The following is a 27,012-nucleotide window of genomic DNA, read 5'->3' as shown; positions in this document are numbered from 1 at the left end:
TGACAGCTCTCTTAAAAAAAATACTCCTGCCAATCAGAGGAGACCTTACTAGGTGATATGGGCATAGGGTCAGATGTGGTACTATAAGGCCCAATACTATGTGCCTCACCTGTTTCTGACAGTTTCCTGAGTGCCACTGGGATGCCACCCAATTTAAAAGACTGCCAGGTTATTTCAGAATGCCTTGCCATTTCTATTGCAATGGGTTAACCAGGGGTCCCCAAACTAAGGCCTGGGGGCCGAATGTGGCCCAATCGCCTTCTAAATCCGGCCCGCGGACGGTCCGGGAATCAGCATGTTTTTACATGAATAGAATGTGTCCTTTTATTTAAAATGCATCTCTGGATTATTTGTGGGGCATAGGAATTTGTTCATTATTTTTTTTCAAAAAATAGTCCGGCCCCCCACAAGGTCTGAGGGACAGGGGACTGGCCCTCTGCTGAAAAAGTTTGCTGACCCCTGGGTTAAGCCTTTCTGCATTTGCAGTCTTCTCTGAGAGTCCTGTGTCCGGGCTGCCCATTGCTGTTGTCTCCTGCTTGGGAATGGCTTGCATCAAATCTGCCCCAAACTCTTTCATAACCACCCTCATGATTCTCCTCAAAGGATTAGGAAGATACGGCCAGCTTCCTTTCTGGAAGCAAAGATGAGAAAACTAACCTGCCCTTCCCTTGGTCTCCTTTTTTTGCGGAGCATCGTTGCTATGTGGGGGTGGGGGAAAAGAAAATCTTTCCTTCCCATCCTGCCATTCTGAGGATCAGTCCACGTTTTCTGGGGCCAAAAACTGCGCAATGGCAGGCGGGTTTTGGGAGAGCGGAGGCCCAGACTTCCGACACCACAACAGGTTGGTTTCCGATTGCCTTGCCTGGGGCCGGCCCAAGCCATTTTGGCGCCTGAGGCGAACCGCAAAAGGGTGGCCCCCCCTTCCCATCCGGGAAGAAGGGGTGAGTGAAAATCTACAAAACAGAAACAAGGGGGGGTGGAATAATGGGTGTACATTGAGATCTGCTGCCCCTGTGGCTGCTTCTGCCTGAGGCCATAACTTCACCTTGCCTCATGGGCCCTGAATGCAGATCTACATTGGGTTCCGCTGCCCGAGGCTATCGCCACACCTTGTCTCATGGGTGCGCCAACCCTTGCCAAAGACTTTTAAAAGCCAATGGGCAGAGGTGCGTGCCCGCTGACCCCATTCATGGCCTGCACTATCCTTTGTGTGCGCGCCCCCCCCCACAAATTATGCAATGTCAGGACTCTGTGCTCCTTCGTTTCATTTGCATAACGTCAGAATTTGGACCGAGTCACCGCAGAATGAAGGGGAAAAAAAACAGAACAAAACTCGACATGGGCTGTACACGCGGCAGCCTTGCAGGCTGGTCTTCTCTCTCTCTCTCTCTCTCTCTCTCTCTCTCTCTCTCTCTCTCTCTCTCTCTCTCTCTCTCTCTCTCTCTCTCTCTCTCCGCCTTTTCCATACGTTTCTGACCATGCAAAACCCTCGGCCCCACATCTCGTCAAAGTCAAAAGTGGAGATTTGGTGTGATGGTGCTGGGGAGCCCCTGTCCCCCATAATCAATGTTTTTACAATCATAGGCAGATAAAACAAACCAATACATTCATGGTGTGAGCGTGTTTTAAGCAAAAGTCCAGCCCCACCCACCCACCCACAACCCCGTTGCTTTGGCACAGTCGAGAGCGCCTGGTCAAAGGCTGGGAGGAGGGTGCTGCAAACCATTATTAGAAAACAAAAACAAAACCCACAACATTTGTAGTTAAGAGTCTGCTTCCTTATTCAGTCGGGAGTTGCCCGAGGCCTCTCTTGGGGCCAGAGGGTCCCAATCCTGCAAAACAAGGCAAGCAGCACATTTCTAAGACAGGCTGGCGTTGGAGCTACTCGTGGCGCTGTTTCTCTTCTGAAGGCATTTGATGGCACTGGGGACTTGCAAGCCCGAGTAGACATGGAAGCTGCCACACCAGACCTAACATAAAAGAGAAAAACAGCCAGGGCATTAGGAAAAGGGAATCTGCGTTAAGTATAGTGATTTAATTTACTGAACATTAGGAATGCTTAAACGCATTAATTCTGGAATGTTTCCCAGTAACTCTCATGCGATCAGTTAATTTTGGTCTCATGCATGGGTAGGCAAACTAAGGCCCGGGGGCCGGATCCGACTCAATTGCCTTCTACATCTGGCCCATGGACGATCTAGGAATGAGTGTGTTTTTACATGAGTAGAACGTGTCCTTTTATTTAAAATGCATCTCTGGGTTGTTTGTGGGGCCTGCCTGGTGTTTTCATATGAGAAGAATGTGTGCTTTTATTTAAAATGCATCTCTGGGTTATTTGTGGGGCACAGGAATTCGTTCATTTCCCCCCCTGCAAAATATAGTCCGGCCCACCGCCGGTCCCCTGCTGAAAAAGTTTGCTGACCCCTAGTCTCCTGGGAGGTATCTCTTGACGTCGTCCGTCTTGTTTTTGTGTGTTTGCATGACTTGGGCTGTGTGATAAGAATTCTAAGGTCTCAAATATAAAAGTAAATGTTCATAAATGCACAAGGCAAACACATACATAACTATATAAACCACGTGTCTGAAATAGTACAGGAGAGCAATCCCGAAGCCATTTTGACTCTCTCCCGAATTGGCCTCAAATATTTCTCTGCAAGGAGGAAGGAAATGGGAAAGCCTGTCTGTTGTCTTTTTTGCTTACAAATCCTGTCTTAAGGGTGTATTCGTGTATGAATAGGGCGAGCCTGTGACCTGGGACTCAGGAACTGTACTATTAACCATCACAAAAGAATGGCTAGGCTGCCCAGGTAAAGCGATCAGTGACCATTATCAAGTATCCTGGCAAAGCAGGATTTCTGCTCCTTCTGTGACGTTTTGGGGGGTGGTCTCGGGCTACAGGGTAGGCAATTTCAAAAGTCTCTATGAGGGCTTGTGCACCGTTGTTCTTGGTTCTCCTCCTCCAGGCATGTCGTGAGCGAGGACCCTGTTGCAACAGCATCCACTATTTCAATAATGGTCAGGCTTACTAGACTCTTTGCTTTTGAAATATACCTCTGGTCGGTCTCTGTCATTTTTCTCCTACCGATAGGGACCTTATGGGACCCTGTATGGGCTCCTACACCCTTAAGGAACAGGAGTGAATAACACATTGTTGTTGTTGTCGTTTAGTCGTGTCTGACTCTTCGTGACCCCATGGACCATAGCACGCCAGGCACTCCTGTCTTCCACTGCCTCCCGCAGTTTGGTCAAACTCATGTTCGTAGCTTCGAGAACACTGTCCAACCATCTCGTCCTCTGTCGTCCCCTTCTCCTTGTGCCCTCAATCTTTCCCAACATCAGGGTCTTTTCCAGGGAGTCTTCTCATGAGGTGGCCCAAGTATTGGAGCCTCAGCTTCAGGATCTGTCCTTCCAGTGAGCACTCAGGGCTGATTTCCTTCAGAATGGATAGGTTTGATCTTCTTGCAGTCCATGGGACTCTCAAGAGTCTCCTCCAGCACCATAATTCAAAAGCATCAATTCTTCGGCGATCAGCCTTCTTTATGGTCCAGCTCTCACTTCCATACATCACTACTGGGAAAACCATAGCTTTAACTATACGGACCTTTGTAAGCAAGGTGATGTCTCTGCTTTTTAAGATGCTGTCTAGGTTTGTCATTGCTTTTCTCCCAAGAAGCAGGCGTCTTTTAATTTCTTGACTGCTGCCACCATCTGCAGTGATCAAGGAGCCCAAGAAAGTAAAATCTCTCACTGCCTCCATTTCTTCCCCTTCTATTTGCCAGGAGGTGGTGGGACCAGTGGCCATGATCTTGGTTTTTTTGATGTTGAGCTTCAGACCATATTTTGCGCTCTCCTTAAGGAACAGGAGCAAATAACACATAAATGGCTGCAACTCCATGAATTCTGAAGAAGTGACCTTCTTAGATAAGTCTCTGTCTCTCAATGCAAGAGAGGAGCCCTAATGTTTCTGTGTGGATGCATGGGGCAGAAAGAAATACTGTACAGAAGTCGATGTTCTCCCGAAGAAGAAGCATGGAGAAGTCTGCTGGAAGCAGAAAGTGGAGACCTCTCTGAAGGAACTGCATGGCCTCATGAAGGCTGATCGCAAGGACAGTCGTACCTCGGAAGTCGAATGGAATCCGTTCCAGAAGCCTATTCGAATTCCAAGAGGCTCGAAAACCAAAGCGTGGCTACTGATTGGCTGCAGGAAGCTCCTGCAGCCAATCGGAAGCCGCGGAAGCCCTGCCAGACGTTCGGCTTCCAAAAATAGTTTTCCAACCAAAACAGTCACTTCCGGGGTTGTGACATTCGGGAACTAAGCTGTTCCGACTTCCAAGGTACGACTGTAAAGGGAAGAGAGAGTTTGTTTGAATGTTTAAGGAGGAAGCTACAATCTTCAGCTAAGGCTCTGCTTGGATAAGCAAGTGAACCAGTGCCGGATTTACGTATAAGCTAATTAAGCTATAGCTTAGGGCCCCACTCTCTTGGGGGCCCCAAAAAAATCTGAAGGAGAAGAAAAACTGGATGTACATTTCCAAAATGTAAGATAAAAAACAAATAAAATAAAACCAACATACAGCAACAGTGTTTTGTGTTGTGTCCTATAATGTAAGCCTGCTAGCCTGCTCCCTAAAATATCACTGGCAATTATTTCACTATTAATATACTTCTTTTTCTTAATTGTATTTCAGTTCAAAAATTACTTTGATAAACTACATATTTTGTGATGTGCAAATGGCTTGAGATACCTATTAGGTCCATAAATGACCATATAGCATATATTCAACACAAAAAACAGCGACAATTTGTTGTTGACAAAGGACAGCTGGACATAGAAAGGACCCCGTTACCCTCAGTAGCTTAAGGCCTCATCAAACCTAAATCCGGCCCTGATGTGAACGCCAATACTTTGCACATATATTTCTTTTGCTATATGTTGTGCGTACAAAAGCTTTTGAATATTTTAACAAGTGTTCGGACACCGTTCTAATTTCGAGAAAAGAGTCAGCATTGCACATGATTCGGCTTCCTAGCTGCAGTTTAGCTACTCTGCCAACAACTGTTGTTTTTCTCCAGCGGATAAAGGCACAAACTCCAAAACTCTTACCATGAACGCCGGAAGGACGGGCTGGGAAAATTTGGCCCGGAAAGTGTGCAGGAGCTGCTTGGTTTTGGCATTGTAGAACGAGAGGAAACCTGCAAATCGGACAACACAGGATCCATTTGAGGCAAGAGGATAAGGCAGTAGCCAGTCAAAGGGCACAGATGGCAAGCACCCGGCTGAACCAGGTCATAGAAGCATAGAATAGAATCATAGAATCATAGAGTTGGAAGAGACCACAAGGGCCATCCAGTCCAACCCCCTGCCAAGCAGGAAACACCATCAAAGCATTCCTGAATTGTATGATATTGAGAGGCTTACACAAGCCTGCAACCAGTTATCTGCTGTGCGTTTAAAAGGGGAATGTAAAACTGTGCTAAGTAAAAGAACTTGCTAGTGCAAGTTAGGAAGGATATTAATAAACAACATATCCTCTCCTGCCTCCCTGAACATTCCCACACGTGCTCTCATGTAAGTCACCTGGCTCCCAGGAGACTGCGGCCCCCAAAGACGTGTGTCCCGATTTCACTTGGAAAGTATGCTGATGGTTATTGGCTTGCGAATGTCCTGCCCTCACTTGCTGTCAATTGCATTCATATTTAAATTGGTGGCAGCATATCACCATGAAACTGGAACTGGTTTTATGCATAGCAATGTCGATGTCTTTGAATCATCGAGCTGGAAGGGACCACCCATCTAGTCCAACTCCCTGCAATGCAGGAATCCCAACATGCGGTTTCCCATCCAACCTGAAACCACACCGGACCCTGCTTAGCTTGGCCAATGTGCCAGCACTTTTATCCATTCGCTATAGGATCCCCGATTGGTTGGGATCACCGCCATGGCTAATTCAAGAAAGAGCAGAAACTTTGCAGCCAGAGTAAACCGATGGGAGTTGTTAGTTTATCTAGAGGGCTCCTACCTGCTATGGGTCAATTTGATCTGAGCAGGCATGGAAAGTCATTGCGTTTGTAGAGATTTGTGCTGATACCTTTTGCGAACCAGGCACTCATCGCTTTGCTGCGTCGCTTAGCTCAGAGGGGGGACAAATATGGAATGGGAAGCCTGAAAGGAATTATTATTTCCCAGAAGCAGCTCAGGAGATCTCACCTTCGTGAAAATTGCAGTATACGCCGATGATGTCCGGGACCGGTACGTCTAAGATTTTCGATTTGTTGTTGTGTTTGGCGGTGAAGCTGACTTGAAGCCAGTTGTTGAGGTGGAGGCACCACGATGAAGGGGTCTTGCCCAGCTGGTCAAACTTGCCTAGAGACCGGTAAGCCACCCCAACTGCGAAGGCTTTGCTGTCCCGGTCGTACCGCACCTCCCAGTAGTGATCTCCGCCATCAATTAGTGTGTCACCTGCAATGCAGAGGAAGGAGGCTGCCGTCAGATCGAGGCTGGGGTTCGAGGCATGGGATCTCATCAGCTGCCTTCCCAAAATACCGTATTTCCCCGTGTATAAGACGCCCCCTACTTTGGGGGACTCCCGTTTTAGAAAATGGGGGGAGGTGGCCCAGAGTTGTTGAACTTTTTTGGGGGGGGGAGGGGAATGCCGAAAATCACTCACCCGGCTCACAAACGCTGCCAATTGCACGAGCTGCAGAATAAAACAAGCGTCTGCCCACTTGCCGCCGGCAGCTGCAAAGCGCACGCACAATTGCCACAGTGGCCCTTGCTGCAGCCACAAATTACCCACCCAATCGCCGCTGAATAGCTCCTGCTCACGGCTGCAACCAATTGCCCGTCCCGCATATGCACTATCCGTGTATAAGACGCCCCCCCCCATTTTTAACTTTCTTTTAGAGTAAAAACAAAACAAAACCTTGTCTTATACACGGAAAAGTATGGTATAGTCCCACCCGCACTGTATATCTAAAGCACGTTGAAAGCATGTGGGAATCCTGGGAAGTGCCATTTATCCTTTCCAAAGTAGCACGAGTGCTTTAAATGTATTCTGTGGACAGGGGTGCCAACTTGAATAAAAGTGTGTGTGTCGGGGGGGGTGCAATCTCTGTGATCTTTGTTTTATTTATTTATTGAATTTATATACCACCCTATCCCAGAGGTCTCAGGGCGGCTCACAGAAAGGATCACGATATATAAGGTCAAAATAAAAACAAGAACCCAATAACAACCCCCCCCAAAAAATGACCCACATTTTAAAAGGGTATAGGATGAAAACAATAACCCAATAACAACCCCCTCCCCCGAAAAAATGATCCACATTTTAAAAGGGTATAGGATGACAACTGGGTCAACCAAAGGCCTGGTTAAAAAGGGACGTTTTTGCCTGGCGCCTAAAGGTGTATAGTGAAGGCGCCAGGCGAACTTCCCTGGAGAGAGCGTTCCACAGACGGGGAGCCACTGCAGAAAAGGCCCTGTTCTCGTGTTGCCACCCTCTGGACCTCTCAAGGAGGGGACACACTAAGGAGGGCCTCAGAAGCTGATCTCAGGGTCCGGGTAGGTTCATATGGAAAGAGGCGGTCCTTGAGGTATTGCGGTCCTGAGCCGTTTAAAGCTTTATAGGTCAGAACCAGCACTTTGAATTGGGCCCGGAAACTCATTGGCAGCCAGTGCAGTCGGACGAGGATCGGGGTAATATGCTCAAACCATCTTGCCTGAATTCTGACTGCTGAATTCTACACGAGCTGAATTTTCCGAACCGTCTTCAGAGGCAGCCGTATGTGTAACGCATTGCAGTAATCTAACCTTGAGGTTACCAGAGCATAGATGACAGTAGTTAGGCCATCCCTGTCCAGATAGGGGCATAGCTGGACCACCAGCCGAAGCTGAAGGAAGGCACTCCGCGCCCACTGAGGCCACCTGAGCCTCGAGCGACAGCAAAGGATCCAGACGTACCCCCAAGCTACGAAACTGCTCCTTCAGAGGAAGTGTAACCCCACCAAGAGCAGGCGATTTCCCAGCTATCTGGTCTAGGGAAGCACCCACTAACAGTGTCCCAGTCTTATCTGGATTGAGCTACAGTTTGTTGGCTCTCATCCAGTCCATTACCGAGGCAAGACGCTGGTAACGGCCTGGAGGCCCTTGGAGATAAGGGAGGAGGGGAGCTGAATACAGGACTTGCTGAAGCCTGTCCTTCCTCCTCAGCTTCCTGTCTTGCGTCTGCCGTGCTTTCTGCCGCTGAATCCTCTCTCCCACTCAAGCCTGTTGCTTGTTCAGCATCCAACCATTCTGGCCACCACCTAATAAATGTTTGGTCGTCTTCTGTAACTGTCTCCCCGGTGATGTACAAACGGCAAAAAAATAAGGGGACGAAAACACAAAAGGCACCTTGAGGCCTGGCCAGGGAAGCTTCTTACCCAACACTGTATAGGATTCAGCCGTGAAGCGGTCCCTTCCACTGCGGCCCGTGGGGATCCTTTTGGGAGACTGCACACACCTGAAGAGAGGGAGGAGAGAGAGAGAGAGAGAGAGAGAGAGGGAGGGGGAAAGAGGTACCAGAGCTCTGAGACAGGCACCCAATATTTGGGACATAGTGGTGACAGTGCAGGCTCTGGGATTTGTTGCAGGGAAATCAAGCATCTCCCTGTCTCTCTGGTTTCCTAGTCTGCCACTTCCAGCTTCCAGCTTATATCATTTCATTCTGGCCCATGGGCGTGGGCAGGGGGGCAGTTGCCCCCCCTAGAAGCAAAAGGCTGAGGGGCGCAGCGTGGCGGCCCCAGGCTTACGCTCCCCACGCGCCTCCGGAGCTTCGCGCAGGGAACGGGAGCCTGGGGCCGCTTCATCTGAACAGCTGAAAGTGTTTTTAGTGTTTTTAAGTGTCAGGTGTAACTTCAGCCTGAACACAGCAGAGTTTGCGCAGGTTTTTCCGGAAGCTTCTGGCAGTAACTTAAATGACTAGACATCTGGATGCAGAATAAAACTATATACAGGATTTATTAAAATAAAGAAAATCCAGAGTTTCTATGTACAGCTTTAGAACTCAAAAACAAAGTAAAATAAATCCTTTCCTCTCTGTCTCTCTCTCAACTGATACAGCACCTCTCCTCCTACACTGACCACACTCACCACACCACGTACTGTGCTAGCTTTCTCTGATAACAGGTCTCAGTGCTGATCCCAACCAATGAGAGCTCAGTTACTATGGCAGAAGTAGACCTTGGCTTTCTGCCCAGTGTTAATTGCTTGTCCTAGAGTTGATTGTGTGAAGAAGCAATCTGATGGTTTCTCACGCTACTAATTTAGCAAAACCCGAACAGCCACGTAACCCCGCCCACATTCCCACTGTGGCCCCTCCCTCCCTGCCTTGGCCCTGCCCCTTCCCCCAATTTTGATCCTGGGTATGTCCCTGCTCTGGCCTTTGTCTTACCAGCGAGTTGAAGGAGGGAAGTGAAGGGGGGGGGAATCCTTTGTTCCCTTAATGGCCCATTACCTCACCAGCAATGTAGCCTGGCTATTCCAGAAATTCACATCCTTAAATTTTGACACTTGCTGGATCCAGGAACTGGGAGGATACAGCCAGCCCTCCCCAAACTCATGAGTTGGCACCCTCACAACTCGGTAGCTGTGCCCACCCTGTGGAACGCCCTCCCATTAGAGATTTCTTACAACCAGTCAGGGATAGGCCTGGGCGATATATCAATATATTGCCCAGGTAAAGGACCCCTGGATGGTTGAGTCCGGTCAAAGGCAACTATGGGGTTGCGGCGCTCATCTCGCTTTCAGGCCGAGGGAGCCGGCGTTTGTCCGCAGGTGGCTTTCTGGGTCATGTGGCCAGCAGGACTTTGCCACGGCCTGTTTTGCAATTTGGCAGGAGCTGGGACAGAGTAACGGGAGCTCGCTCCACCAAGGGGATTCAAACCGCCGACCTTCTGATTGGCAAGCCCAAGAGGCTCAGTGGTTTAGACCACAGCACCACCCACTGGCTGGCCCCTGTGAAAACAGGATGTTGGACTTGATGGGCCACTGGCCTGATCCACAGGCTCTCTGTATGTCCGCAGGATGTCATGCTAGCTGGAATCCAACAATATCTGGGGTGTACCATGGTAGTGGCAAAGAGGTCTTACCTGGCTGGGGAGTTAACTGGCGACGCGGTGCGCCCCTTCCCGTCTTTTTCTCGAGCTTTGATGTCTTGCACCTTCCCACCCATGGCGTCCCATTCCACACTGGGGTCTTCCACCTTGAGATTCTGGTGGCTGGTCGTGGCATCGAGGCGGTACACAAAGGCTGAGGGCAGAGAAAGGCTGGTTCTAGAGACTCACTGAAGAGCCATCAAATCGTAGAAACGTAGAGTTGGAAGGGACCACCAAGGGTCATCCAATCCAACCCTTGAAATGCAGAGATCTCGACTAAAGCATCCATGACAGTCCAAGCATAATATTAGCTACTGTTCTGTTAATGTTGTTAATTTTGAAATACATTTCCGAGCACAATTCAAAGTGTTGGTGCTGACCTTTAAAGCCCTCGGCCCAGTTACCTGAAGGAGCATCTCCACCCTCATCGTCCAGCCCGGACACTGAGGTCCAGCTCCGAGGGGCTTCTGGCAGTTCCCTCCCTGAGAGAAGTGAGGTTACAGGGAACCAGGCAGAGGGCCTTCTCAGTGGTGGCGCCCACCCTGTGGAACACCCTCCCCTCAGATGTCAAGGAAATAAACAACTGTCTGACTTGTAGAAGACACCTGAAGGTAGTCCTGTTAAGGGAAGTTTTTAATGTTTGATGTTTTCTCATGTTTTTAATATTCTGTTGGGAGCTGCCCAAAGTGGCTGGGGGAAACCCAGCCAGATGGGCGGGATATATGTAATGAATTATTATTTTTGACGCTGCCATTTTAACAGCATTCCCTCTCTCTGGTCAAGTCTGGAAGTCGTTGCAAGGGCAACCTTTCCAGTGAATGCTCACCTCTCGTTTCCAAAGTGACCGGCTCAGAAAACTCTCCCGCCACAGCTTTGTTGCAGGCTTTGACGCGGAAATTCATGTACTTCATGTCAAATTTCAGCCCTGCAGCGGGAAACGGACAAAAGGGTCAACTTCTTCGACGAACAATTGTGTATAGGTGCTCCCCAACCCTGTGATATGAGAATTCCAAAGTCTCAAATATAAAATAAATGTGCATAAATGTGCAAGGCAAACACATACGCAAGTATATAAACCACGTCTCTGAAATAGTACAGGAGAGCAATCCTGAAGCCATTTTGACTATCCCAAGTTGACCTCAAATATTTCTCTGCAAGGAGGAAGGAAATGGGAAAAGCTTTCCGATTGACTTTGAACCGTAGGGGCTTACACCTCCCTTTGCAAATACTATCTGGCAAGTATCTGTGAAGCTGAACACACATAATCAATATGCCTAAGAGCAGGCACCCCCAAACTTCGGCCCTCCAGATGTTTTGGACTACAATTCTCATCTTCCCCGACCACTGGTCCTGTTAGCTAGGGATCATGAGAGTTGTAGGCCAAAACATCTGGAGGGCCGCAGTTTGGGGATGCCTGCCTAAGAGATTCAGGAACTAAGTATTTACCATCTCCAAGGAATGGCCAGGCTACCCAGAAAACGCAATCAAGTAAGGCATTAACAGATATCCGGACAGACAGGAGAGAAGCAACACTCTCAGATTCTTGCTGGAGACCTCCTCCTTCCGTGATGTATGTATGATGTTTTGGGGGATGGTCTTGGGCTACAGGGTGGGTAATTTCAAAGGTCTATATAAGGGCTTGCACACCATTGTTCAGGGTTCTCCTCCCTCCTGCGTGTGGGGAGTGGGCACCCTGTTGCAACAGTTTATTTTCTTTAATAAAGATCAGGCTTACTAGCTGCTTTGCTTCCCAATATTCTCTGGTTGGCCTCTGTTCTTTTCTCCTACCAATAGTGAACCCACTTAAGGACTCTGGAATACCCTGTAATGGAAAGGGAGCAGTTTTTTTCTTATAACACCTGCAACCATCTGGTTCACAGGCTGAGACCCTCCCTGCCTGCGGACTGTCTCGCCAGAGTGGTGCATGCTCTGGTTATCTCCTGCTTGGACTACTGCCATGCACTCTCCGTGGGGCTACCTGTGAAGGTGACCCAGAAATGACAACTAATTCAGAACGCGGCCGCTAGACTGGTGACTGGGGGTGGCCGCCGAGACCATATATCACCGGTCCTGAAAGACCTACATTGGCTCCCAATATGTTTCCAAGCACAATTCAAAGTGTTGGTGCTGACCTTTAAAACCCTTAATGGCTTCATCCCAGTAGACCTGAAGGAGCATCTCCACCCCCATCGTTCAGCCCAGACACTGAGGTCCAGCTCCGAGGGCCTTCTGGCGGTTCCCTCACTGCAAGAAGCGAGGTTACAGGGAACCAGGCAGAGGGCCTTCTCGGTGGTGGTGCCTGCCCTGTGGAACACACTCCCATCAGATGTCAAGGAAATAAACAACTACCTGACTTTTAGAAGACATCTGAAGGCAACCCTGTTTAGGGAAGTTTTTAATGTTTAATGTTTTATTGTATTTTTAATATTCTGTTGGGAGCTGCTCAGAGTGGCTGGGGAAACCCAGCCAGATGGGCGGGGTATGAATAATAAATTATTATGATTATTATGACCTGCATGGGCTGTCTCACCAGAGAGCGTATACTCAGTCTGCTTAATTCCTTCGATGACCATCCATGGCTGGTCTTCTTTGACCCGGGGGGGCCCTTCGAAGTTGGTCCTACGGTACTCTAGCACATAGTGGTCAATCTTGCTGTCCTCCTCAGGCATCCTCCAGACTAGAGTCACACAGTTGTCAGCCACCAAAGATTCGGCCGTGTCTATCTCCGGGGCACTGGGGACTAGGTTTGCAAGTGGACAATCAGAGAGAATAGGTGCGCAGAATTATAGATCAGGATACAGCGCAGGATTTACGTATAAGCTAAACAAGCTATAATAGCTTAGGACCCCACTCTCTTGGGAGCCGCAAACAAATTTAAAGGGGGAAAAACTGGATGTACATTTCCAAAATATAAGATAAAAAAACCAAATAGAATAAAACCTACATACAGCAACAGAGATTTGTGTTGTGTAGGCTCCTAGGATGTAAGTCATGGTCCCCGCCTGCTTGCCTGCTCCCTAAAATATCACTGGTTTGCTCCTTTCTATATATAGGGTGCCTACATTCTGCATGGACTGGTTGCATGGCAACATGGGCAAATGGCTTGAGATACTGTGAGGGACAAGGGATATCGGGAGGTCCCTCCCATCTTGAGGTCCAGCCCATCTCCGAGCGCTGGGGAAAGCAGGGAGAGTTCCGACTCAAGTGGAGAAGCAGGAAGTGGTGTCCGAGGCTCAGGCAAGGTAGCAGAGCCATTGCCCAAGGTGGGACAGGAAGGGGGGAAGCAAGGGGGGAAGGCCAATCCCACCGACTCCGGAATTGCGCAAGAAACGTCGGGGGAAGAGGCTGGGTCTCCCCAAGTTGTTATGTTGGAGAAAAACGCGCCAAACTCCATTCGGAGGTTCTGACGAAAGCGGATAAGATGTATCTCTGTAAACAGCACTGCCTTTAGCACTGTAAATACACAGCACCAATAAAAAGATACAATGCAGAGCTGTGTGGCGTCGTTACTCTGAAGTAGCCCACCCAGGCCACTGTGACAGATACCTATTAGGTCCATCAATTAGGTAAAGGGACCCCTGACCATTAGGTCCAGTCGCGGACGACTCTAGGGTTGCGGCACTCATCTCGCTTTACTGGCCGAGGGAGCCACTTCTGGCAAACCGGAGCAGCACACAGAAACACCGTTTACCTTCCCGCTGGAGTGGTACCTATTTATCTACTTGCACTTTGATGTGCTTTCGAACTGCTAGGTTGGCAGGAGCTGGGACCGAACAACGGGAGCTCACCCCGTCACAGGGATTCGAACTGCTGACCTTCTGATCAGCAAGCCCTAGGCTCTGTGGTTTAACCCACAGCGCCACCCGCGTCCCATAGTTCCATCAATTACCATCTAGCATATATTCAACACAAAAAACAGTGACAATTTGTTGTTGACAAAGGACAGCTGGACGTTTAAGGGCCCCATTACCTTTAGTAGCTTGGGGCCTCATCAAACCTCAATCCGGCCCTGATCTGAAACCTTACTCAGACTCTCCAAAATTAATGCACGTAGCTAATTTGAACCCGTCCATTTTAATTCATTTCTTTTATTTCGCAAAATGCATATCGGCAAGATAGGCTTGCCGAAACAAAAATGTTTGAAGCAGGCGTCTAGAAAGAGTACAGCGAAGGTGGTTGCCTGACATCAATAGGCGAGGAGTTCCAAAGACCACAATTAAAGGTTGATTTCTTACAAGTGTGAAAACAGTATTGCGTGGCGGGTGTAACAGTGCCGGCTCCAAAAACTGAGGAGGTTGAGTGGACGGATCAAAGTAATCAAGTGGGTCAGATGGGGGCAAGGCAGTCCCTATTAAAACATCATCGGATACTGCCCTGAATGTCCAAAAGCTGAAAGAGATCAGAGACCTCATTTTTCTCTCTCTGCTCAGCAGCTAATTTTCCCTACACTTCCCGCCCACCCCCCCAGCGGCTAAGCAAAATTAGCCACTAGCAGGGGTTTCCAAACTTTTTTCAAAGAGGGCCAGATTTGATGAAGTGAATCATAGAATCATAGAGTTGGAAGAGACCACAAGGGCCATCCAGTCCAACCCCCTGCCAAGCAGGAAACACCACCAAAGCATTCTTGACATATGCCTGTCAAGCCTCTGCTTAAAGACCTCCAAAGAAGGAGACTCCACCACACTCCTTGGTAGCAAATTCCACTGCCGAACAGCTCTTACTGTCAGGAAGTTCTTCCTAATGTTTAGGTGGAATCTTCTTTCTTGTAGCTTGAATCCATTGCTCCGTGTCTGCTTCTCTGGAGAAGCAGAAAACAACCTTTCTCCCTCCTCTATATGACATCCTTTTATATATTTGAACATGGCTATCATATCACCCCTTAACCTTCTCTTCTCCAGGCTAAACATACCCAGCTCCCTAAGCCGTTCCTCATAAGGCATCGTTTCCAGGCCTTTGACCATTTTGGTTGCCCTCATCTGGACACATTCAAGCTTGCCAGTATCCTTCTTGAACTGCGGTGAAGTGAAGTTGTTGAGCTTTTTTTTAGGATTGAAGTTGAAAAGAAGTTTGCTTCTTTTGCCCTCTCCCTCCCTCCACCTCTTTCCCCCTTTGTATCTACGGCAAGGACTGTGCTGTTGTCTTAGAACTTTGTACAGCACCTAGAAAAAGTTCGGTTGAAACGACAACGCAACAACCCTGCGGGGTAGGTTAGGCTGCTAGTCAACCAGCGAGTGGGAATTAAAACCCAGCTCTCCCCCCCCCCCCCGGCAGTGCTTGCCTGACATGCTAACCATCCAGGAACCTCGCTTACCTGGCAGAAATTTCAGAGACTGCAGTATCCGACGTTCCTGGCCGAAATCGACCATCAAGTGGCTCATGTTGTCGCTGACTTTGGCTTTGAGGGAGAGCCGAAACGCGGGTGCCATGGTCACGCTGCGGAGGAGCGGGTCCGACGAGAGGGGGGTGGAGAGGAGTTTGTTAGAGAGCGGTCACCCCCCAAAAAAACGACCACCCTCATCCCAATGGCATCCACACAAGGGGGGGGCAGGCGAAGCAAAGACGCCTTGGAGCAAAGATTATGAAACACACAAGAACCCAGTGTCTAGACTTTGAGAGGGGTCAGCCCTGGAAACCACTGAGAATGCCAAGGTTTTTTTGGGGGGGGGGAGACAGAATGCCAGAGAACATGCGCAAAGCGTCTTTCCCTAACTACAAGCAAAGGTAAGTTCCAGTCTTTTTGTACAGGCAGGGTTAGGTTGCCTCTGAGCACGTACGAAGTGCCCATGCAAGGACTTTCCTTGCAGGGGGAGGGAAGGCCAAGAATAAACATGAGGATTAGACACTCGAGCGTCCCTCTCCAGGCTGCGTATGAACAACCGCTAAAGTCTCTCGCCCGCCATAACTGAAATTCAGGAAGAAGTCAGAGGGCGGGTCGAAAATAAATTGGTCCACAGCAAGTTGGGCCTCGGATAAGGCAGGAGGGGCGTGGGATAGGGGCCTGGGCGCGGGGACCATGGCGGTATATTTTATGTCCTTTGATCTAAACATGGTCTTTGGCAGAGGAGAAAACCTGTGGAGCAGGAGGCCCTTCCGGAATGCAACGTACCTGTCTTTGATCTGTTTAGCAGCCTTCAAAGAAGCGCGAAAAAGAGGGCGAAAGAGAAAAAGAGAGAGAGAGAGAAAGGGAGGGAGGGAGGGGGTCACCAGTTATAATTCAAGATGAGGCAAACAGCACCAACACATTGTCTGTACAGGGATGGGGGGACCTGCAACTTTCCAGGTGTTGCCCCAGCAGCCGATGGTCAGGGGTGGTGGGTTTTCCAGTCAAATAAGTTCTGGAGGGCACCCAAGGTTCCCCATCTCTGTACTAGACTAAGGGATACCCACACAAACCCCGTTTAAAAGCACATTGCTCCCAGCAAGGAGTCCCTGAAACTGCCGTTTACCCTTCTCCCCCTGAGCTCTGGATTCCCCCATTCGGCCTCAGAACTCGTGACCCCGCGATTGAATGTAAAAGCCTATCAACCGTCCGTTCCTAAAATGCATGGTCTGAGACCTGCTGTTATTGGGCGGCGTGTCAGAGGGTCGTCGTGGCTACTCTAGAGTAACTCCGCCTGAGTCCAGTTTGTATTCAAAGACGTTTATTGTGCTATTTATTTACAGTGTAAAGTAAAGGTAAAGGGACCCCTGACTATTAGGTCCAGTCGTGACCGACTCTGGGGTTGCGCGCTCATCTCGCATTATTGGCCGAGGGAGCCGGCGTACAGCTTCCAGGTCATGTGGCCAACATGACAAAGCCGCTTCTGGCGAACCAGAGCAGTACCTATTTATCTATTTGCACTTTGACATGCTTTCGAACTGCTAGGTTGGCAGGAGCTGGGACCGAGCAACGGGAGCTCACCCTGTCGCAGGGATTCGAACCTCCGACCTTCTGATTGGCAAGCCCTAGGCTCTGTGGTTTAACAATGTAGAGACAGCTTAAAACATGACCTCTCATCCCGAATCAGAATCCGGCAGTGGCGTACGTCTGTTCCTACGCCAGCAAAGTAGTCTGGGCACCCCAAAACGCCGCCCCCTTGACCTGCGTTGCGGCGCTCTCCTTACTTCTGGCGCCGGAAGGAGTGATGCCCTTTCAGCTTCCTCCCTCAGCAGTCGGTGCCCTGGCTCTGCAGCATCCCTAAGCGTCTGCCTGCATCCCTCCACCCCCTGAGCTTTCCCATTGTTCCTCTATCTGATATCTCTCCCCCTCTGAGTCTCTTCCTCCCCCTCTGGCTGCTTCAGAAGCACTGGTGCCCTCTGTACTTGACTAGGTGGACGTCAGGATGATGGGGGCTGGCCCCCTGTAGGGAGTCACCCTTACAGCATAGCTGCCAAGTTTTCCCTTTTCTCGCGAGGAAGCCTATTCAGCATAAGGGAAAATCCCTTTAAAAAAGGGATAACTTGGCAGCTATGCTTACAGGCGGGATACACATTTAATTATTATTATTATTAATAATAATAATAATAATAATAATAATTTGATGATGATGGTCTTATTGCTCATGTGCTCGTTCTCCCTCTTTGTCGGCGGCTTACAGGACCCCCACCCCACCTAAATTCCCACAGAAGCGCTGGCCGGCTTGGGATGTGCATCAACAGGGATTCCGAAATATTTCCAAAACCGCACAAGTGAAGCACATTTGCAGAGCCTTGCATCTGCTTCGGCATCATTTAATCCTGTTTCTCCAAAAGATGTGGACTGGGAGACTACCCTCCAAGCTTTCTACACCTGAGCCACCCCCCCCCCAAAAAAAACCCTGAGCCCATAGCCCTGGGAGGCAAGTCGAGGAAGCGGCTCTTTGTACCTGGTTGAAGTCATGGTTCTCAGCCCCCTGGAGTGTTTGGTTGGCTGTTTCCAGCAGCTCCTCGGAGCTCTCCAAGGCTTTCGTGCAAGCAGCCAGCTGGTTCTGGAGCAAGGAGTGGTTTGTGGAACAGAAGAAGGAGAGAGAGAGAGATGTTATAGCAAGCATGCCGGAGGTAGGGCTTCTCAAAGGAAAATTTCGACGTGCCCAGCCAGGGGTGTGCAATTTGGAATTTGCACGCAGTGAATTGATATCCTGATAATAATTTTTATTAGTTTTCCATTATGGTGGAACCTCGGTTTTTGAATGTCTCCATTGACAAATGTTTCAGAACCCGAACGCTGAAAACCCAAAAGTAATTGCTTCTGTTTTCGCCTCAGTTTTCGAACGTTTGGGAAATGTTTGGAACACCTCAGAAGTCGAATGGCTTCTGCTGAGTGTCTCCCCCCCCCCATTTTCTCCATTGAATTTGCAGGCCGCCCTTTGCGCTTTGGTTTTCGAATGTTTCGGAAGTCGAACAGTCTTCCGGAACAGATTGCGTTCGAAAACCAAGGTACCACTGTACAATAATCCAATAATAGCCTCATTATGACAATGCCAAATTATAATACAATTACTAATACCAATCATTCAGATGCCGAATTATATAATTTAAGTGGCCCCCCGCACCGCGTGCTAGAATTGATGGTTTGATGATTTACCGTATTTTTCGCTCCATAAGACTCACTTTTTCCCTCCAAAGAAGGAAGGGGGAAAGTCGAGGCGTCATATGGAGCAAATGCTATGGCTCCGGAAGCAGGATCCCTCGGCTGCCGCTGCAGTCAGAAGCTGAGGGATGCCTCTGCCGCCGGAGGCATGCCTCCCGCCCGTCCCTCCCCGCTCCTCCCTGCTCGCTGCCCCCACCCGGCACACTCTTCCCTCCCCTTGCCCAAGCCAGGAGTGGAAGCGCCGCCGTGCAGCGCAAAGGCACTGGCTGCTGCTGCAACTCGGCTCACAGCGCCTCTTGCCCAGCAATGAGCGAGCGAGCGAGCGAAGCATGTCTCTTTAACCCCATCGAGGCTGGGCGTGTCCATGCCGCTGCCACTGCTTCCTGCTCACTGGCTCCGAAATGGTGGACGCGCCGAGGCTGGAAGAGTCACCCTTTCCACAAGGATTGGGACGCAGGTGGAAAGGGCGACTCCATTTCGGAGCCGGCGAGCGAAAGCGGCGACACGGACATGCCCAGCCCGGATGGGGTTAAAGAGACACGCTTCCCTCGCTCGCTCACTCATTGCTGGGCAAGAGGCACTGTGCCTTGCCCAGCAAAGAGAGAGCGAGAGAGCTGCTCCTATGAAAGGTGGGCAGTGGTGGTGAGAAACGGCAGCTTTTGAGGAGCGGCCGAAATGGTGCTGCTGCGGCTTAGTCATGCTGGCCACATGACCAGCCTCAGCCAATAATGCAAGATGAGCGCCGCAACCCCAGAGTCGGTCACGACTGGACCTAATGGTCAGGGGTCCCTTTACCTTTACCTTTACCCTGCCCATCTGGCTGGGTTTCCCCAGCCACTCTGGGCAGCTTCCAACAAAAGAGTAAGAATACGTTAAAACATCAATCATTAAAAACTTCCCTAAACAGGGCTGTCTTCTAAAAGTCAGGTAGTTGTTTATTTCCTTGACATCTGATGGGAGGGCGTTCCACAGGGAGGGCGCCACTACCGAGAAGGCCCTCTGCCTGATTCCCTGAAACCTCACTTCTCGCAGGGAGGGAACCGCCAGAAGGCCCTTGGAGCTGGACCTCAGTGTCTGGGTTGAACAATGGGGTTGGAGACACTCCTTCAGGTATACTGGGCCAAGGCCATTAAGGGCTTTCAAGGTTGGCGCCAACACTTTGAATTGTGCCCGGAAATGTCCTGGGAGCCAATGGAGGTCTTTCAGGACCGGTGTTATGTGGTCTCAGCGGCCGCTCCCAGTCCCCAGTCTTGCTGCCGCATTCTGGATTAATTGTAGTTTTCGGGTCACCTTCCAAGGTAGCCCCACGTAGAGCGCATGGCAGTAGACCAAGAGGGAGATAACCAGAGCATGCACCACTCTGACCAGACAACTCCCTGAAATGTAGGAGCCCCTTACCTGCAACTCGTAAGTCCTGCTGGCTCGATCCTGCTTGATCTTCATCAGCATCCCATCTTTCAGCTCGTCCAGCAGAGTGAACAGCGACTGGAACTCTGCCTCAAGGTCTTGTTGGACTCGGTCCGAATTGGCCTGGCAGGATGAAATCAAGTACGTATGAACTTGATACAGAAATGTATCAAATAAATGTTGGAGATGTGGAAAAGCAGGGGGATCTATGCTGCATATGTGGTGGACATGCAAAAAAATTAAGGAGTTTCGGGATGAAATATATATGGAACTTTTTAAAAAATGTTCAAGGTTTTGTTTATAAAAACAAACAAACAAACCCGAGGCTTCCCTTCTTGGTATATTAGGCCCCGACTTACCAAAGAATGTAAGGGAATTATTTTTATATGCCACAGTGGCCGCAAGAATTTTAATAGCCACAGATAGGAAAGGAGGGAAAATACCATCGAAGTCGGAGTGGCAACAAAAAATAATGGAATAGGCAGAGCTGGCTAAGCTTTCGGGGGAAATAAGGGACCATGCAGACCAAGCGTTCTTTAATAAATGGAGTTTATTTAAAAGTTACATTAAAGATTGTGATAGCATGAAGTCTGTGGCAGCCTTTGAATAGCTTCTGTAGTCCACTGAATAAATCCAGGAAAGTACAATATCTTTGATAAGTAATTATTTTTTAAAAAAGAGATGAATATTGCGCTGGATGAATACATACTTAAAGCTAAATGGAATTGGTGGTGTTCTGTACATAGTATGCTATGGTGTTAAGGTTTTAGTCTTATTATAAGCTATTGCAAGTTTAAGTTAAGTCTGTTGCAACTGGATTTCTTACACAGTGCCAATCCTGAATGTATTTGATTTGTGACCATTATGCACATTTGCGTTCAGTAGCAGCGAAGCTCTGCTGGATGAAATATAATTGCCTCTGGTCTATTTCTGGGGAATACTGCAATGTTCCTAAGCTTTAACTCAGCTAACTATTCGTTGGAGTTCTGCTCTGGATCAATATTGAGTAGAATTTCATGACACTCTGCTGTGTCAGGCCGAAGGGGGCCCGTCAAGTCCAGCGTCGTGTTCTCACAGTGGCCAACCAGATGCCCCAACAGGAAAACAGCAAGCCGGACTTGAGCACAACAACACTCATACCCCTGCTGTGGTTTCCAGCAACTGGTGTCAGAAGTGTCGCTGCCTCCAGCTGTGGAGCTACCGGTAGTAGGCATCGATGGTAGTCCATGAATCTTTTAAGGCTACCCAAGTTCGTGGCCATCTCTGCCTCTTGTGGTGTAGTGGTTAAGAGCGGTAGACTCGTAATTTGGGGAACCGGGTTCGCTTCCCTGCTCCTCCACATGCAGCTGCTGGGTGACCTTGGGCTAGTCACACTTCTCTAAAGTCTCTCAGCCCCACCCACCTCACAGAGTGTTTGTTGTGGGAGAGGAAGGGAAAGGAGAATGTTAGCTGCTTTGAGACTCCTTCGGGTAGTAATAAAGCGGGATATCAAATCCAAACTCTTCTTCTTCTTGTGGGAGCGATTTCCAAAGTTTAACTAAACTCTGTGAGAAGAGGTCCTTTTTAAAAAACTGCTCTGAATCTTCCAACATTCTGCTTATTGCATGTCCACATGAATGTGGGAGAAAAACTTTTCTCTATCTGCTTTCTCTATGCCATGCATAATTTTATAAACTGCTATGATTTTGCCTCTTTAAACCAAAAGGCCTCTATTGGCTCTGCTGGTCTAAAGGTAAAGGTAAAGGGACCCCTGACCATTAGGTCCAGTCATGGATGACTCTGTGGTTGTGGCGCTCATCTTGCTTTACTGGCTGAGGGAGCCGGTGTACAGCTTCTGGGTCATGTGGCCAGCATGACTAAGCTGCTTCTGGCAAACCAGAGCAGCACACGGAAACCCCGTTTACTTTCCCGCCGGAGCGGTACCTATTTATCTACTTGCACTGGCATGCTTTCAAACTGCTATGTTGGCAGGAGCAGGGACTGAACAACAGGAGCTTACCCCGTCACGGGGATTCGAACCACCGACCTTCTGATCAGGAAGCCCTAGATGGGCCATTAACCTGATCCAGTGGGGTTCTTCTTCTTATTTTTTTAAAAAATAAAAATAAAAACCCCCAACAACCTGGGGTGGGGTGCCTGCTTAGCTGTCGCAAGCCTCTTTGTCCAAGTTAACACCATCCCTGAAAGCTGAGCCATTTTAATTTGCTCTCTCCCAGCTTGTTGAGACAAGATGCCTGCTATTTTCTCTCTTTCTGTCTCCACTCACCCGGTAAATAGTTCCTGCATGAATAAAGCCTTCAGACTCCAGTAATAGTAAGTGATTACGTCAATCTAATTCACCCCCAAGCTGCAAAAGCTGCTAAGATTGGGAACCCAAGAAGCTGCCTTATACTGAGTCAGACCACTGATCCATCTAGTTCAGTATTGTCTGACTGGAAGTGGCTCTCCAGGACTTTAGACAGCAGATATTCCTAGTGCTACCTGGAGCTGCCAAGAGATTGAATCTGGGGACTTTTGTTTGCACAGCAGGGGTTCCACCACTGAGCTCTGGTCCTTTCCTTAAAAATAAGGATCCCAGTCCTCATGGTTCCGAATAAATGAGGTGGATTTAAATAGGAATATAGGAAGCTGCTTTATACTGAACCATATTTTCCATTCATCTAGCGCACTATAATTTACACTGACTTGCAGCAGCGCTGCACGATTTCCAGCAGAGGATCTGTTCCAGCCTTACCTGGAGATACCTAGTGGGACCATAGCTGCCAAGTTATCCCTTATTTTAAGGGATTTTCCCTTATGCTGAATAGGCTTCCTCGCGAGAAAAGGGAAAACTTGGCAGCTATGAGTGGGACTGAACCAGGAACCTTCTGTATGCAAAGCCTATGTTTGACCTCCTTGCAGCTGATAGCAGCCTTTGCCAGCTGATCTCTCACAGCAAGAGAGGGTACTTGACGGTTAGCAGTAGCAGCTGCAGAAGAAGCTAAGCCAGGCATCCCCAAACTTCGGCCCTCCAGATGTTTTGGACTACAATTCCCATTTTCCCCGACCACTGGTCCTGTAAGCTAGGGATCATGGGAGTTGTAGGCCAAAACATCTGGAGGGCCGCAGTTTGGGGATGCCTGAGCTAAGCTCTGCAATGATGAGCAAGCTTAGGCTCTCTCTCTAGGACCAGAGAGAGGAAAGTTTGCTGAACTGCATAATGGATTTAAAGGACTGACCCCACGTTTCCCGCTACTTGAGTGCAACGCGTCGCTAGGTATTTTGTCCTTGAAACATTTATCTCTACGTTTCTAGTTTTAAGACTGTTCTGCAGTATAGCATTATTAGTGGGGTGGAAAGATCATTTATATCTACACGATCGGGGATTCCGCGGAACAACTCTAACACCCTCCAGCTGCGTTGACATCAAATATATAAAAGGATGTCATATGGAGGAGGGAGAAAGGTTGTTTTCTGCTGCTCCAGAGAAGCGGACACGGAGCAATGGATTCAAACTACAAGATAGAAGATTCCACCTAAACATTAGGAAGAACTTCCTGACAGTAAGAGCTGTTCGGCAGTGGAATTTGCTACCAAGGAGTGTGGTGGAGTCTCCTTCTTTGGAGGTCTTTAAGCAGAGGCTTGACAGGCATATGTCAAGAATGCTTTGATGGTGTTTCCTGCTCGGCAGGGGGCTGGACTGGATGGCCCTTGTGGTCTCTTCCAACTCTATGATTCTATGATTCTATGCAACTCCCAACAGGCCCAGCCAGCGCAGCTGATGGGAGTTGTAGCCCCCAAATACTTGTAGGGCACTGGGTTAGTGAAAGCTGGCTCTTAAGATCCTGGAGGAGAGCACGACTGGCTGGCTAGTGCCATGCTCAGGAGCACCTCCGTTGGGGGGGGGTACCCTGCGACATTTTTTTGCAGATCTCACTTGTGCTTCTCAACAGCAAATGCTGGAAGGAAAAGGTGTATTTGGCTTGAATCAGAATCGGAAGAATCTTTATTTGCATCAGCCACTAGCCATAGCGATAAAATAAAATGAAATGTACTGAAGATAGAGGTAAAAACTTAACTACATTTTGGGGGTTCACATCAATAATCAACTAGTAGATCCTATTCTAATGGCCCCCGCTAAAAGCCTTGCAGTTTTTGCTGTCACCTGACTGTCTCGGTCTGCTAAAAGAAAGGACACAGTAGCAAAGGTTGAGTGACCTGCTATGGACAATAATAGAGGGGTAATAACCTCACTCCTCAAATCTTTATAAAGTGTGCATGAGACACTGATTCGAAACTGCCATCTCCACAGGGACAACAAAACCATTTTCCCAGTGGATTTTTTTGAAATCGACCCAAAGGCAGTATATTCGATATTGTGAGAGTGAAACCGCGTCTATATTTGGGAATTGTTAAATTATGCAACCAGGGTGCCCAGAGTGTCAAAATGACTAGGTGGAAAATAATCATACCGTGGACAAAAATCTCTTATTGTGGCCAGATTATTCTGCTGCTCAATATCATATAGGCCAGACACCCCCAATCCTCAGCCCTCCAGATGTTTTGGACTACAATTCCCATCATCCCATTCCCATCCATGTTAGCTAGGGATCATGGGGGTTGTAGGCCAAAACATCTGGAGGGCTGCAGTTTGGGGGTGCCTGATAAAGGCGCTGTCTAATTAAATTATTTGCTTTACTGAAGCCCAGTGTTAATAGCATTCGGCTTGAAGTAGAAGGCTGTTTATACAGTCATTCAACTTCCTTTGACGAGGATCCGCGCCAGGACCTCTCACTGCAGAAATCAAACCCGGCTGACCCCTGAACTCTGAGCCAAGTTACCTCCACGTTCTGCAGCATCTGTTTGAGGACGTAGATGAAATTTTGGATTTCCTCATTTTTCACAGCAAGGGTGGTGATGATCTTCCTAAGGGCGTCCTGTCCCAGAGAGGGGGAAAAACACCTCGAGTCAATGGCTCCTTTTATTTGCGTGTGTTTATGCATTCCTTTCATGCCCTCTGACGACACTTTAACCATCCAGGTGTCCTTGCTATTGCATATTCATGATGACCATAGAATTGTGGAGCCGGAAGGGACCCCCGAGGGTCATCTAGTCCAACCCCCTTCCCCCCAACATGGGGCTTGAACCCACGGCCCTGAGATTAAGAGTCTCATGCTCTGCCCACTGAGCGATCTGGGGAGGTCAGATACGCTCCCACTGTCTCAATAAAACTTTTTAAAATTTGCTTTATCATGATACTGCAGTGACAAGTAAACAATATAAAAATCAATAATATATCCAGTGAAAGGCAGGGCACACAAATCCTAAACACCTGTCTGTCTATCTATCTATCTATCTATCTATCTATCTATCTATCTATCTATCTATCTATCATCTATGTTCAAATATATAAAAGGATGTCATATAGAAGAGGGTGAAAGGTTGTTTTCTGCTGCTCCAGAGAGGCAGACACGGAGCAATGGATTCAAACTACAAGAAAGAGGATTCCACCTAAACATTAGGAAGAACTTCCTGACAGTAAGAACTGTTCGACAGTGGAATTTGCTGCCAAGGAGTGTGGTGGAGTCTCCTTCTTTGGAGGTCTTTAAGCGGAGGCTTGACAGCCATCTGTCAGGAATGCTTTGATGGTGTTTCCTGCTTGGCAGGGGGTTGGACTGGATGGCCCTTGTGGTCTCTTCCAACTCTATGATTCTATTATCTATCTATCATCTATCTATCTATCTATCTATCTATCTATCTATCTATCTATCTATCTATCTATCTATCATCTTCTATCTATCATCTATCTTTCTATCTATCATCTACCTATCTATCTCTATGTCATAAAATTTACACACCACTTGATTGTAAAACAGCAACAATAACCTCAAAGCGGTTTACAAAACAGATAAGTCAATAAAACCAAGAAAAAAATACAACCCAATTTTAAAACATAGAAAAGCTAAAATACTGGAAAAGATTACAGTTAGCTTGGCTTTCTAAAAATCTGGGTAGGCTTGTCCAAACGAGGATGCTTTTTGCAGGCGCTGGGAAAGGTATCATTGAGCTCAATAGCCAGGGAGTTCCACAGTAAATGGCCCAGTTCTTACAAATGTGGAACAGGTATTACATGGCACCTGCTGAAAAAAGTGGTCGAGTGGGCACATGAATTTTGAATTTTGCAAAACGGAACATAGATCAAAATTGTAAGTCACCTGATAAAGGATTTTTATAACACTGGAAGGGCAAGACCTTTCTCTTTGCGATTCTGTTTCTTGCATATCTTTAAGACAAACGTACTTTAAAAAATACATTCCTGCATTGCAGGAGGTTGGACTAGAGGACCCCTGGCTTCCCTTCCAACTCTACAATTCTATGATTCTAAGTTTCCCCTAAGCCAAACCACTGGTCCTTCTTAACTCACAGTAGCTCTCCAGTCATGGAACATCTCCCATCCTTCCTTGGAGATGCCCAAGATTTGAATCTGGATCTCTGCTTGCCAAGCAAATGTTCCGCCACTCAGCTATGGCACTTTCCCTACAAAACTAAGGAAGATTCTAGTCCTCATGAGAAGTCTGAACATAAAGAAGCTGTCTTTTATGAGCCAGACTCCTGGTTCCTTTAACACAATACCCACACCACTTTGGCAGTGCTCCCTTCTATTTTATTTTTTTATTTTTATCCTTGCACACAGAAAAGCAGGACAGCAGGGGAAGGCCTAGCTTTCTACCTGTAGGGATTTTATTTCGCTTTACCTTGGAGGAACGCCCCATCGTACTAGCGCCTCTGCTCGCAGCCCGAGAAGCCACGCAGACAGGCACCTGCCGTCCTGAGGTCGCCTCCCCATCGCACCTTTTATCCAAACGCAGAAAAGCGCTCTCTAACCCCTCTCTGCGCCTTTTGATGTGCATCTCAGTCTGCAAAGGCACTCCCAAACTCCGCAT

The 27,012-nt window shown here is 48.4% G+C and overlaps 1 protein-coding gene across 1 annotated transcript; it reads right to left on the bottom strand.

Moving 5' to 3' along the window:
- Positions 1-1,529: 1,529 nt before the first annotated feature.
- Positions 1,530-27,012, bottom strand: FSD1 (fibronectin type III and SPRY domain containing 1). The gene is made up of 13 exons (XM_088671367.1): positions 26,824-27,012; positions 24,910-25,005; positions 20,081-20,212; positions 17,979-18,080; positions 16,241-16,263; positions 15,446-15,567; positions 12,647-12,874; positions 10,961-11,059; positions 10,129-10,288; positions 8,422-8,501; positions 6,209-6,460; positions 5,105-5,193; positions 1,530-1,970 (listed from the first exon to the last, which is right to left on the bottom strand). Exons 1-13 carry the CDS (start codon positions 27,010-27,012, stop codon positions 1,860-1,862), a joined length of 1,683 nt encoding a protein of 560 aa, XP_088527493.1. The 3' UTR covers positions 1,530-1,859.

Source organism: Zootoca vivipara, chromosome 6 (genome assembly GCF_965207765.1).
Source record: "Zootoca vivipara chromosome 6, rZooViv2.hap1.1, whole genome shotgun sequence".
NCBI lineage: Eukaryota > Metazoa > Chordata > Lepidosauria > Squamata > Lacertidae > Zootoca > Zootoca vivipara.
Note: the sequence above shows the minus strand (reverse complement) of the source record. Positions and strands in the feature narration are given on the sequence as shown.